Here is a 13,909-nt window from a genome sequence, read left to right on the forward strand (position 1 = left end):
AAAGGGTTATTGAAGATTTCCAAAGGCAGTTTTGTGTTTTAACGTTTTCATAAGATGGTTTGGGGAAGTAGGAGCTTGGTCGTCTCATTTCTCCCTTAGAAAACTGAAGTGCAGAGTGAACACAGTTACCTGTATGCTTATTACGAGAGCACGTTTCCTGGCTTTAGTCTGCTTTTGTATTCCAAATCAGTAGATTCTCAAACTTCAGCCCTGAGACCAGGCTAAATAAGCTGCATCAGAGTTCATGCCAGGTTTGTTAAAAATCCATTTAACTTTAGGCCTCTTGGATCAGAATCTTCCAGGTCTGTGTTCGTATAAAGCTGCTGGAGAGTCTACTGTGTGAACAGGCTAGGAGTTTACTTTAAATTATTTTCTTGTAGGCTAAATAAATTATGTCCATTTTTTTCAACTATTGATATTTACATGGTAAGATTAGGTCTAAAATTGGTAGCCAGAGTGATGATTTTAGTCTTACTTGGAATATAAATGAGAAGAAATGAAAGCATGGGGCTACTTTCATCCCAAGGTGAAAGGCACTGGATATATTTTAAATGATGCTTGGTAGGGAAAGTACAGACATGAGATATGAGATGAAGAATTTTTAAAAATTCATTACTGAGAGAAGTCAGACAGAGTAATTGGTGGTCACAGTGGTATATATTCTTGTATGGAATACAGCGGATACCATGAAGTATCTGGATATAATACAGGCTTTATAAAAATTGAAGTAAACCATTCTTTAAAATTGAGGTATAGTTAATATAACATTAGTTTCAGGTGTTCAACAGAAATGATTCAATATCTGTATGTATGATAAAATGATCGCCACAGTAAATTTAGTTAACATCTGAAGTGCACCATTTATTATTTATTTAGTGACATTGGTTAACAAAATCTGATAAGTTTTAGCCGTACATTTTAACAGTAAGGCATATATATTTACATCATGCGTTCAGTAGTACCATTTTTAAATCAAGGGGAAAAAATTCTGTATTTTGCTTACTGCTTATTTGATTGTTATTGACAATCTTTTGAGAGAGAGGCTTTATTCATTTTAAAGTTCTTAGAGCTGATAAGAACAGTGATTTCATCAGGCGAATTGTTTTTTCTCCTATACTGTGTTTTTCTACAGTGACAACTTTAGTTTAACAAATAAATCGGTTTTGCAACTTTTTACTCAGATTTTTATTTTAACGGTTTGGTACTCTGTGTTACCATCAAAAGAAAACAAGAAACAGCAAAAATGAACTTACTCTGCTAGCCTGAAATTGTTAGCATGTTTGTACACTAGTATGATTTTAACTCAACTCTTTGAAATTGGATACACACATATTACATACATATATAAAAGCACATACACCTGTAAAGATGAATTTCTTGACCCCTGTTTTATAAGCACATAGTTTAGAAGGTAGAGAGACCTTAAAGCAGGGGTCAGCAAATTTTTCCTGTAAAGGACCTCTTTCAGGTCCAGAGGCAAAATCAGGACTACTCCATTACAAGAGAAAACAAATTTCCACAACTTTTTTTATTGATAGAATTTCAATACTTATCTGTAAATGATAGGAATAGAATTTTTTTTAGGGATGACATGTTTAATTGGTATTCATACAGTTCTCTGTTGTCAAAATCGATTACAGATATTCATCTACTAATACTGATACATGTTGAAATTTTACTTCTTTGATTCAAATACAGTCCCTTGGTATCATGGGAGATTGGTTTCAGGACCCTCTGTGGATACTAAAATCTGCCGTTGCTCAAGTCCCTTATATAAAATGGCATAGTATTTGCGTATAAACTACATTTGCATGTAGACAACAGCAGGGTATGCCTACATATCACTTCATTCCTGTTGATTCAGCAGAGTGCCGGGCCTACAACAAATTCAGGTTTTGCGTTTAGAAAGTTTCTAGGTTTCCCTCCCCACCCCCACACCCCCCAAAAATATTTTCAACCCATGGTTGATTGAATCTGCAGATGCAAAACCCACAGATGCAAAACAAAACCCATAGATATGGAGGGCCAACTGTATGTTCTCATTCCAAGTATATTTTAATTTTAATAGCATATTTATCAGTTGAAAAGCATTTATAGGATTCTGTTAGATTCTTCTTTGGTTTTAACATGTCATTTCAGATTAATTACTTTCAATTGAAGGTTAGGTCGTAGCACCTCAGTTACAATTGAGTGAATTTTGAAATGTGGATGTTTTCTTTGTACTTGCACGAGGTCCAGAAAGTGCTGCTGGAATGAACTGAAAAATATATCCACTGCAGATTTGTGGAAATGGAGATCTCATTTGACAGTATGAGAATGTATATAAAGCAGCTTGACATTGCTTGTGATTCAAAGAGTTTCACTTGCTGAAATGACTTTACCACAGTATGAATTTCTCATGTAAATGCTGTTTTGCCTTGTAAATTTGAGTTGAATTAATTTGAGAAACATTACCAAGTCTCTAGCAAAAAGTGATTCCCAAAGTCATTTAGTCTTTCTTACTGGTGGTTGAGTGGTTCAGAAGAATTTCAGTCTTAGCTCTGAACTAAAAATAACTGCAGTAAAACTCACCTCTGCTAAGCCGTCAAGCTGCTCTGTGGTTGGGTAAGTCAGGATATTTCTAATAAAAATTCGTGGAATTTACAATGGCTTAGTTCACAGGTAAATGAATGATGTTTACCATTGGTACTTCTGCTGGTTGAGTAACATAAGAGTTCAAAATATTTTTGAGTACCTGCCAATGAATATGACAATGAATAACTGTAGTCTGTAAATACATTATAGTTTTACAACTTTATACATGTCCAGCTAATCCTTTTACTCCTTATATGCTTTTATCATTATCAGTGTAGCACATTTTGTCAGATTCTACTTCAGGTTTTGGTGAGCTACTAATATATTCTCAACTTTGAAATAGTTGACTTGTAGTTACTCCATGCAGACTGTTGATAGTGGCTAATTTTTAGGTCCTTTCAAACTTGACATTGACTCCTCAAATAAACAGGAACTGAGCAGTATCAGTAACATGTCAGCTCAGAGAGAACCAAGGAATACCACTCAGAATAATTTGCATTGTCTTTAATTGAATATTGCAGTTAAGCCCAATGTCCTTAACTCTTGAGAAACTGTTCTCCCTAAAAGGGTAGTTTTAAACAAGTTTATTTTCTCTGGACACATTTATTTGGCTGCTACAGTCAAAATTTAGTAAACTCCTGCTAATTAATCATTAGTATACTGCTTTCCTGGCATGGCTAACAAATAAGCCATTTGGAAACTTAATTGTGCTTCTTCCAGCCTTTTCATATTTTATTTTTGTGAAGAAATTTGGCTGTGATGGGATAGTGCATGGGAGGTAGACCGGGGGAAATTAAATTTTTTAAAAAATCATATCTTCAATTAAAAAATAAAGTAAAAATAAATAAATTCTCTATTTTTCTGACTTTCTTTCCTGCAAGTTGGGAATACTATAATGGGTGCTTAATCTAGCAATGTCGAAGTATATCGTTTATTCAGTGTCATTGCATAATAACTCTACAATGTTTTGCCATCTCATTTGATAAGATAATTTGTACTCCACTGTGCCTTAAAAGTATGATATTTGTAGTCTAATTCTTTCATTTTCTTGTTCTGATGTGTGATTGGTGTGCACTGGTAATAAAAAATAAAAAATCAACATGCTACAGTGATGTGGCATCAGGTTTAACTGAGTCACTGATTTGTGATACATTGAGCATCAGTATGGAGCAGTATAATAGTTTCACATAAGCCTCTTTGGAGACCATTGAACTCTGCTTTTGTGGTGCAGAAATAGCCATGGACAATAAATGCATGAGCATGACTATGTTTAATAAAACATTATGGATACTGAAGTTTGAATTTCGTATAGTTGTTGCATTTCACAAAATATTTTTTTAACCATTTGAAAGTATAAAAATCTTTTTTAGCTTGTAGGCCACACAGACTTAGGTCATGGGCCATATTTGCCCTGCAGGCTATATTTGTCAGTCTCAGTCTTAGAATATTCTTGGACTCCAGGCTGTGGATAAAAACTTAATTGAAACAACATGAGAAGAATAAGAAAAACAAAAATTATTTAAAAACAATTATAATAGACTAGAAAGATGAGTGGGAAGAGTCAAATGTTTTAAGCCTGATAAAACTAATATTGGATGGAATAAGAGCATAAGGGAAATGAAAAAGCTAATAAGTACACATGAGTTTAAGCATATGTTTGAGTTTGATTATATCCGGCAAGTGAAAATCTCGGTATATAAAGAACAAATTAATTTGTTTTCAAGGAAAGTCGAATTCACATAAAATTAGCTGTCACTCTCACCAGAAAAACAAAGCATAAACAAGAAAAACTGGAGAGTAGTAGTAATAAGCATTTTACATGTTAACTAATTTGTCTCAACTACCCTATGAAGTATGTACTGTTTACCAATTTACCAATGGAGAAACTGAAGTATGAAGAAGCCAAATAACTTGTCTGAAGTTACATAGATTAGATTTGAACCCAGGTACTCTGGCTCCAGACACTGCTCTTAGTCACTACCCTGGTCTCTGAAATGTTACGTGTTTTGCCATTTTGCTCAGTGAGAGCCATTGCTCAGTGAAAGTGGGTTGGAGGTCTGTATTTATCATTGTTGTCAAGAAGGCTTCCTTCTTAAGTGTGAGCATATCGAGTGCTGAATATGATTCTTACTTATTAAGTGATCCTGTAGGAAAAGTTGGGTCAGACTTTTTCACTTTCTGGAATTTTTCAATAGTAATTTTGACTAGATCTTGTTTTTGTCTTAAATTGACTGTAGAACCTAACTATTCTCTTGCTTTTGATTTTACTGTGAGTGGAACCAGAATGTTTAAAATCCATAAGCACTCCTTTAATGGCATATGTTGAATATGTAGTTTTGGACATTTTAGTTTTAAATTTTTTTATTCAGTTGACAAGCAATATGTGTACTCATCTGCAGTTGCTAAAATTATAGACAGTATATATTGTTTTAAAGCTTTAACTTTTGTTTACATGTATTTTCCATGATACAATGTTTTTTTTTCTTTTTTTAAAACAAACTTTCAGCCAGTATGTTCAACACACCAGGAATGCAGAGCTTGTTGCAACAGATAACCGAAAATCCACAACTTATGCAAAACATGTTGTCTGCCCCCTACATGAGAAGCATGATGCAGTCACTAAGTCAGAACCCTGACCTTGCTGCACAGGTGAGTTTGTAATTGTATTTGGAAGGACTGTGCAGTGTAAATTGAAATAGCTTAATTAGGTAATTGTGATTGTGGCATATTTGTGTTGAGTGCTACCTTAACACACTAGAAAAGTAGGTAAAGTACATCTCCAATTTTTGGACAGTTCATTTCTTTGCAGCTTTATCTCTACCACTCAGTGGCTAGAAAGAAATGCAGATTTACTTTGTATCTACATGTGTTGGTTTAAAAGATGAATACAGAAGTTTTGGATTGCTTTCCCTTTTGAGGCTATATTCTTCAGTGAATTATAAACTTTGAAAGTGATTAAGAACAATGTTAATAGATTTGAAAGACTTTATTAGGTCACACAGATTCTGAGAAATAGTCATGTTCAAAATGGCAGTTTTTAAATAGTCTGAAATTGTTTATTTAAAGGCAGAGGGAGACTTGTGGGAAAACTGTTTTAATTCTTAATGTTATAAATATACCACCACCCCCCGCCTCATTAGTATTCTGGTCCTTTATTCATTTTCTAACTTGTTACTAAAGAGACCATAACTAAGAAAATTAGTGGATCTCAACTCTAGCTGAACATTTAGCATCACTATTGGGTGCTTTAAAATGAAAAAAAAAAAATTTTTAGCTCAATCCTGAAAGATTTCAATATAACTACATTGGATTCCCTCACACTCCAAGTTCCAAAGGTGATTCTGATGTACCCCTAGGTTTAAGAACCATTGGACTTGAAAAACTTTGGAAAATGTAAAATAAGCCTTGATCACTTATAGTTTATATTTGCTGTTTATTAAAAATAAACTTACGTAGAGTGTTAGGAATTTGAAATAGGTTTATTTCCATTACCAAAACTTTAAAAGCTTTTAAAGATAATCACTTCATTATGTCAAATGAATGGTTTTTATTTTATCTTTGAGCTATAATCCTTAGCAATAACTTCTGCCCTCTTAAAAATTTGTGAACTTGGAAATAGAGAACAAGTTTTTAGGTGAATTTTTAAATATTCTTTTATATATTGTAGGTACATTTTAGAAAAATTAATTTATTCATATGAAAATTATTAGACTGAGTTATTAGTATCAAATGCCACACTTTACTGTGATTATAGCACTTTAAAATAGATGTGGAACATATGTATGTAAAGTAATCCTATTTGTATGTTTTTAAATTTGTATTTGACTAAGTAATAATTAGCATCGGATGTGCATCATGCTTTAAAATTTTGACTTTAACAAGAACATTCCCAGCCATTTTTACTAACAGTTCCTCCATCTGTAAAGTGACTCGAGCACTTTCTTTTACTATATTTTTACTGTAAAGCAAAATGTTGACATTGAAGGCTAGAAATGAATGTCTTTTATTATAGACAGTTTAGAAACATTTACAATGTACTCTGGTTATAAAGTTTGTAGTTCTCTGTTCTGATTTTGATTTTTAGATATTTAAAAAAGTCCAAATGTAAAAACTTGTTATGTAAACAGGTAAGTTAGGAGAGATATCCTAATCAAATGAGATACGATTGAGAAAGGATGAACAAGATTAAGGTGACACGCTTTTTCAAATAACGTGAATTTTGGAAGATAAATGTGATAACTTCATTAATATGCTCATAATAAAAAGTATTTGGAACTATTAAAGAAGCAGATTTGTTGATTTCAAGTATGTATTCATTTACTGTGAACTTACTGATAACTTTGAAATAAATACTGTGTATCCATAAAACATTGTCTGACTTCTTCCTGCTGTAGACACTTAAAAAAAATTAAATAGTCCACTTTGCAACAATAATAGATAAACTAAAGAAGGGAGAGAGGAATTCTCTCTACCTCCAGCAATTATATATAATTACTCTCAAAAATATGGTTAACTACTTGAAGACAAGGATCATTCTTCCCCCCTCCCCAACTTTGGGCCAGTAAATAGGTTATCAGTAAATCATTGTTAGTTGACTCTTCATTGGGTACGGGGTGGTGGAGACTGATAAAAATTTGTCTCTTTCAAAGCTGTGAGAATTTACTAGTTTCTGGTTTTGCTGATGGTGTATTGTAATTTCTTTCATTTTAAGTTATCTAGCATGATGTTAATATTGACCCCAACTTTTTAATTCTAACAACTATTTGAAGGTTAGGGGGCATGCCACTTTTCTCATCTCTGGTGATAGTGAGGTGAAATCCAGAGGCTAATCTTGGTGTTCTCAAATGGATTTACATCTTTCAGGTCTTAAGGTACTGTTTTCCCCAGAGATCTGTTGGTGCTAGTCCTGAGCTGATTTTCACTTAGCAGCTCCATTTCTCTGGCAAGGTGGTTGCTGTTCTGTGGTGTTATTTTTCTGGACCTAATATTAGCTGTTTTGTAGTAGGCAGGCAGATACAGTGGTTCCAGATCTGGATTTTCTCTGCTTGCCACTTGTTTGTCGAGGTGTCTAAGCAAGCTGTGTGTAGTTTCATGTATTGATGCTTATGTTTATTCTGTCAGTGTAGCAGAAGATGTATCCTCATGAATGCCAGTTACTTCCAGTTTTCTTTTCAAGAGAAGATATTCACCTTTGCTCAAGGAAAAGCCTAAGAATGATTGCTTTTATTTTTTAGGGTATTGCATGTCATTATCATAATCACCATTCCCATTGAGAGAGAAGATGCCTTGTTTTTGTTTTTTCCTGGAAATCCTTCTTGTGGACACAATATTTTCCCTTTTTTATTCATGTTCTACCTTCCTCTCTTTTAAGTGCCAGATTAGGCACTTGTGGGGGGAAGATAGACTATTAAACAAGGTACATTACTTCTTTCAGATATTTCCAGTTAAAATTGTTTGAACACTTGCCCCATAGATGATGCTGAATAATCCCCTATTTGCTGGAAATCCTCAGCTTCAAGAACAAATGAGACAACAGCTCCCAACTTTCCTCCAACAAGTGAGTAAGAAAAGATGCTAGCTATCTTCGGTAATGATTTGCTTGAAAAAGTTTGATGATAAACATTTTCCTTTCTCTTCTCTGACAGATAGCAAAACATAAAATAGCGTCTGATAATGCTGTCAGTTCGCAGAGAATTCAGCTTGATCTTAACTGATCCCCATTTCATTGTTGATCTTTTGCTTGTATTTCTTAAACATAAATTCTGAGGAAAGGACCATTTTGTTTTTGCTTTTGAGGATTTAGGATTTTGAATGCTTTGTTAATACCATAAACCATTTCCTTTCACTTTACTAACTTTGAAGTGCTTCATTGTGTCATGTTACACATTATGGTTTAACTAATCTTGAGTAACAGGAGAGAGGTACCCTATCTGATTTTACAGGTTTTTGGTGTCTTTGTAATGTATTAATTCCTCCAAATTTAATAGAATGCCTGTTTTTCAAGGGATAGATCTCATTTCTTCAAACTTGGAATTAGCAAGATTAAAATTGTGAGTGTTGTCATATAAGGAAGGTTTTATTATTAAACAGTACTTGAGGTTGCCATGGTATTTTATTTCATAAAAATATAAAAGAGAAGTCAGTCTTGGTGTTTTGAAATTGGTAGTTCTAGGGCTTTTAAATGTTTTGTAAATGATCTCAGGCCTGTAAACCATTATTCAAAGTTCATTAGTGTCCTTGATCTATTGTAATGTAAGCCTATCTTTTGGTCAATCACGTGGTATATATTTGGAAGTAGTGAAGCTGAACTCTGAACACATGTATTAACTTCAAATTTGGAACTATTGTTTTAGAGTATCATTGGTAAAATAGTTACACCAGCAACAGATAACACTTCGTCAGGAGGAATATGCGGCTTTCACCTTATTACCATGTTTTATAAATTGTGCATTTGGCGTTGTCTCTAGAAATAATACTTTCATCTTCTATTGGAGAAAGTATAGTTGTGTCTTCCAGAGGAGCTCCTGATTGTTTTACATTATGAAAAATGGCTTTCATGATGGATTTAAGAGGTCAGGTAACAATTTGCACACTAGGTTTGCTATCAAAGAGGAGGCGTTTGTTTTTATTTTGGAAAAAAAATAAGGATTGCCAGTGTCTAGCAGTAAGGTTTTAGATTTTCTCTAAAAACATTGCAAAGAAAACATTTAAATTTTACCTTTACTGATTGTAATTAATCACCAGTTTTCTTTCTTCCTTAGATGCAGAACCCTGATACCTTATCAGCAATGTCAAACCCTAGAGCAATGCAGGCCTTGTTGCAGATACAGCAGGGTTTACAGACATTAGCAACGGAAGCCCCCGGCCTCATCCCAGGGTAGGCTTATTTGGGGAAGACTATGAAAGTAATGAGGGTTACTCTCTTGGAGAATTTCAGACTTAGTATCATTTTGCCTTTTTTTCTTTGCTGATAATTGTTTTTAAGACAGGGCTTTCAAAGTTAAAAAACTCATTTTTAAAAAGTATAACTTAGCTAATATGTTAAAGTGTAACTAATTTAACACCAGCTGGCCTGATCGAGCTTCCTGCTTTGTAGGAAGTTAGGTTTATTACCAATTTGTGCTTTCCTTAGGTTTACTCCTGGCCTGGGGGCGTTAGGAAGCACTGGAGTCTCTTCAGGAACCAATGGCTCTAGCTCTACCCCTAGTGAAAACCCAAGTCCCACAGCAGGAACCACTGAACCTGGACACCAGCAGTTTATCCAACAAATGCTACAGGCTCTTGCTGGAGTAAATCCTCAGGTAGTGATACTTTTTTGTTCACAGTTTTTATTCCTTAATGTTAGAAATTTCTAAAAATAAAGGAAAAAGTGACAGTTCTTTAGGGTTTAGGCTAATGAACAGCACAGTCTTAAAGATATTGATTCTAAAACAGGCATTATAAGAATTGTTAATTTTGCCAGGTATTTGACACTAAAAGAAACATTTTGGTTGTAGGACACAAATGCTCAAACTTTGCCTTATATATTTTTTTAATTAATTTTTTATTATTTTTTTTTTTTGGTCGCAGCAACCGTGGTTGACCTCACAGATTGCAAGGACCTTGTCAGTTTACAATCCCTTATTTTTTATGTTTTGTTTTTTATGCGTACACCACCTGTTCTTCCTAGGTGGTCTCCCATCCAAGTGCTAACCAGGCCCGATGCTGCTTAGCTTCTGAGGTCAGACTGGATTGGGCTTGTTCAGGGCGGCATAGCTGTAGACTGCCTTATGTTTTAGAAGTTGCATTTAAAAATGCATTTTTTTGGAGTCCTTATGAAAATTATTCAAAATGTGTTAATTTCATAAAAGTTTATCAGGGAAGAATTAAGCGTGGCTATCTGCAGTAACCTTCTGAACAACTTTTGTATTAGATTTTTTATTTTGGCTTAAAAAAATTGTAACTGCCTCACCCCACCGACCCACTACTACCTCTGTTGGTTAAATTGTGTTACATATATACACCTCAGAAGTATGGCTAAAAAATGTGGGCTCATAAAATCTGGAAACATTTACTAGCTTTACTAAGAATCTGCCATTGTACAAAAATGATTATCATTTCAAACCTATTATAGAAGGTTGTCTCCAAACCTGTGAATGGCAAAATAGAAGATGATTTTCTAATTTTGCAGTGTATATAATAAACAGGGTGGGGTTTTCTCTTACACAGGTATTTGTTTCCCTGATACCTAGCATATCTTTTGGCTCAGTAAATATTCATGGACTTAAAAAGAGATTTTAGATATTGGACAGAGTTGTTATATAAGTTTAACTATCAGCATGCTTCCCTGTTATCACGTTGGCTAGAATTGATTGATCTTGTATGTATTTTTTCTTATCCCATTTCTGAGGAAAGAATTTGATGCAGCTGAATTGTCAGAATAGTCTATGAGCCTGAAACTGGAACTCTTTTTCTGAAGACTTTGGCCAATGCAGAAATTGAGTCCATATTCTAAGCCTTATTAAACTTTATACATGAGGACACTGGCTTTTATAATTACCAGTTGGTCGGTCAATAAGTACAAAATAAATTATCTAATTCTAAAATATTTATATATATAGTTCTGCGTGTTCATTAGATTCTTAAATATATGTAAAATAATGGTTGAGGTTTATTAAAGCTATTTTTTTAAGCATATGATCTCTGACACAATTGTTTAGGTATAAATTATATGACTTAAAACAACAAAATATAGTGGTTATGAACTTTTAAATATGTTGAAAATGTTTCAAGCGACAATCTAGTGTATTCGTAGGTCAGAGTTTGGTTAATTTTTTTTTTTTTTTTCCCTTTAACAGCTACAGAATCCAGAAGTCAGATTTCAGCAACAACTGGAACAACTCAGTGCTATGGGGTTTTTGAACCGTGAAGCAAACTTGCAAGCACTAATAGCAACAGGAGGTGATATCAATGCAGCTATTGAAAGGTTACTGGGTTCCCAGCCATCATAGCAGCATTTCTGTATCTTGAAAAAAATGTAATTTATTTTTGATAACGGCTCTTAAATCTTTAAAATACCTGCTTTATTTCATTTCGACTTTTGGAATTCTGTGCTGTTATAAACAAACCCAATATGATGCATTTTAAGGTGGAGTGCAGTAAGATGTGTGGGTTTCTCTTTTTTTTCCTTTTCTTTTGGTGGAACAATGGGAATCAATGCTTTTTCATTTAAGGCTATTGCATGCATCAAACACTTCTGCATTTATTGTAATTTTTAAAAAAACATCACCTTTTATAGTTGGGTGAACAGATTTTTGTCCTGCATCTGTCCAATTTATTTGCTTTTTAAACTTTAGCCTATGGTAGTAATTTATGTAGAATAAAAGCATTAAAAGAAGCAAATCATTTGCACTCTATAATTTGTGGTATACAATATTGCTTATTGTGACTTTGGCATGTATTTTGCAAACAATGCTGTAAGATTTATACTACTGACAGTTTTGCTTTATTTGTATACAATATTGTATACACATTTGGGACTGCATTTCTAAAAACATACTGCAGTAGATTATCTGAGCAAAACACCTGTAACCAAAAAAGTAAAGATAAGGAAATACTTTAAAATTGAGTGTTTCCTAATTGTGTAGAATCTTACAGCATCTTTGATAAACATCTCAGCAAAAGTGCCAGTTAGGTTTGTTGAAAATATAGTAGAAAAGCTGATTCTGGTTATTTCTTTAAGGACATATAATTGTACAGACAACATAATGTAACATTGTCTCAACATTCAGATTGACTATAAGTTACCTTAATCTTTGTGCAGACTGAAGGAGCACTGTAGTATAATCCAAAAGTACATTTGCCTAGGACTTTTTCAGCTTCTCCCATAGGTAGTTTAACAGGCATTACAGTTTGTAATTGAAATGTTGCTTTCACAGAAAGTGTCTTGATGTTTCAGTTATTTTTAATTGCCATATAAAAATAAAACTATCTTTTGGGTTAATCAGATTTCTCATGCACAGGCAATGAATTTGAAATGATTTGTGAGCTACTTGTTTCTGAAGTGTTTTGGTAGTTTTATTAAGAAATAGTTAAATATTGTGCTTTTCAGAGCCTCAGAGAAGGGAGACTTGGGGGAGGGGGGCGGGGATCTATCCTGGATTGAGCCAGCCTGAATAATACTGGCAACCAAGATTCTGTTAGGATTTCTGTGCATATAGTGTAGTAAAGAAGTTATCCAGGGGTGAAAAACAAAGAGCCGTGTTAACAATGTTGAGTACATTTGGCTGTTCTACAGCCTTTTTCTTTCCTCCCCAGAGAAGTTCCTTTTGCCTAACTCTCAAAATGTTGGGGTGGTACATTCCTTTAGGACCAATTAAAATTAACTTTAGGGTCAGTGTTATATTTGGCTGACTCTGGTTCAGTATTCTCTTAGGTCATTATAGTCTGTCATGTACGGTTACAGGAAATTAACATATTAAAGTAAACTACAATGAGTTCAGACCAATAAAATCAAAGGAAATACAAGTTGAATTCCATTTCTTCTGTAAGTTGCTTGCTTATTTAAAAAGGTCAAGAGGTAAGGTTGCCCACCAGCTAGTCCATTGTTCTGACACTTTCCCCTGGAGGAAAACATGTACAAGGTCATGGTGGAGGCGTGGCTGGAGGAAGTTGTTAAGGATGATATTCATGTGTCTTTGCTCTCTCTGCCTTATGCCTCAGTCTGGTTTAAAAACTTTTGTACTGGCAAATGGTGGTATACAGTGTGGGATAGTGTCATAACCAATTTGACAGTTTATTAATCACAAAATAACAATAAATCTCTAGCTTTTACACTTGGTTTGTCTTGCCTCTTTTGTAGAAAGAAAAAATGTCATCGATTTACTTTCTTTAACCATGTCTTTTAAAGACTGTTGGAGTTGATTTACCCCAGATTTTATCACACTTTAGATTATCCATTATTAATTTTTTAAGTTTCTCCAGTTAAATTATGTGCATACATTTCATTATGTGTTAAAAAGATAGTCAGCTGGGAAGTCAGATGGCCTAGGCTCTTCTTGCTTTTTTGGTACCTGACTAGTTATTTGACTTTGAGTAAAGGCATCATGATTTCTTTATCGTAAAAGTGGTGGTGAGTCCTGTGTGGCACACTGGACTGGGAGGCAATCCAAGCCCCTTTCAGCTGCTGCAGCAGTACATTTTTTTTCTTGTTTTTCTTTCTTTTTTTCTTTGTTTGCTAATATCTTAGATCTGAATATCTTTTAAGGAGGTAAACATACTTAAAATTCTCAAAAATATTAAAAAGACACTTAAAATACTATAGCATTAAATTGTTCTCACATTGAGTCATTACAAA

At 33.9% G+C, this 13,909-nt stretch overlaps 1 protein-coding gene across 2 annotated transcripts in view; it reads left to right on the top strand.

The window, feature by feature from the left end:
- UBQLN1 (ubiquilin 1) overlaps positions 1–13,388 on the top strand; it is a 35,376-nt gene extending 21,988 nt beyond the window's left edge. The window contains exons 7-11 of one of the 2 annotated variants that reach the window (XM_016130347.2): positions 5,081–5,223; positions 8,048–8,131; positions 9,336–9,451; positions 9,707–9,875; positions 11,412–13,388. In XM_016130347.2, the coding sequence (XP_015985833.1) occupies positions 5,081–5,223; positions 8,048–8,131; positions 9,336–9,451; positions 9,707–9,875; positions 11,412–11,564 (665 nt within the window). In that variant the 3' untranslated portion in view covers positions 11,565–13,388. The remainder of the gene's footprint in view (positions 1–5,080; positions 5,224–8,047; positions 8,132–9,335; positions 9,452–9,706; positions 9,876–11,411) is intronic. The other variant, XM_016130348.2, reaches the window with a different exon arrangement.
- The last annotated feature ends 521 nt before the right edge of the window (positions 13,389–13,909 follow it).

Source organism: Rousettus aegyptiacus, unplaced genomic scaffold, assembly GCF_014176215.1.
Source record: "Rousettus aegyptiacus isolate mRouAeg1 unplaced genomic scaffold, mRouAeg1.p scaffold_m13_p_3, whole genome shotgun sequence".
Lineage (NCBI taxonomy): Eukaryota > Metazoa > Chordata > Mammalia > Chiroptera > Pteropodidae > Rousettus > Rousettus aegyptiacus.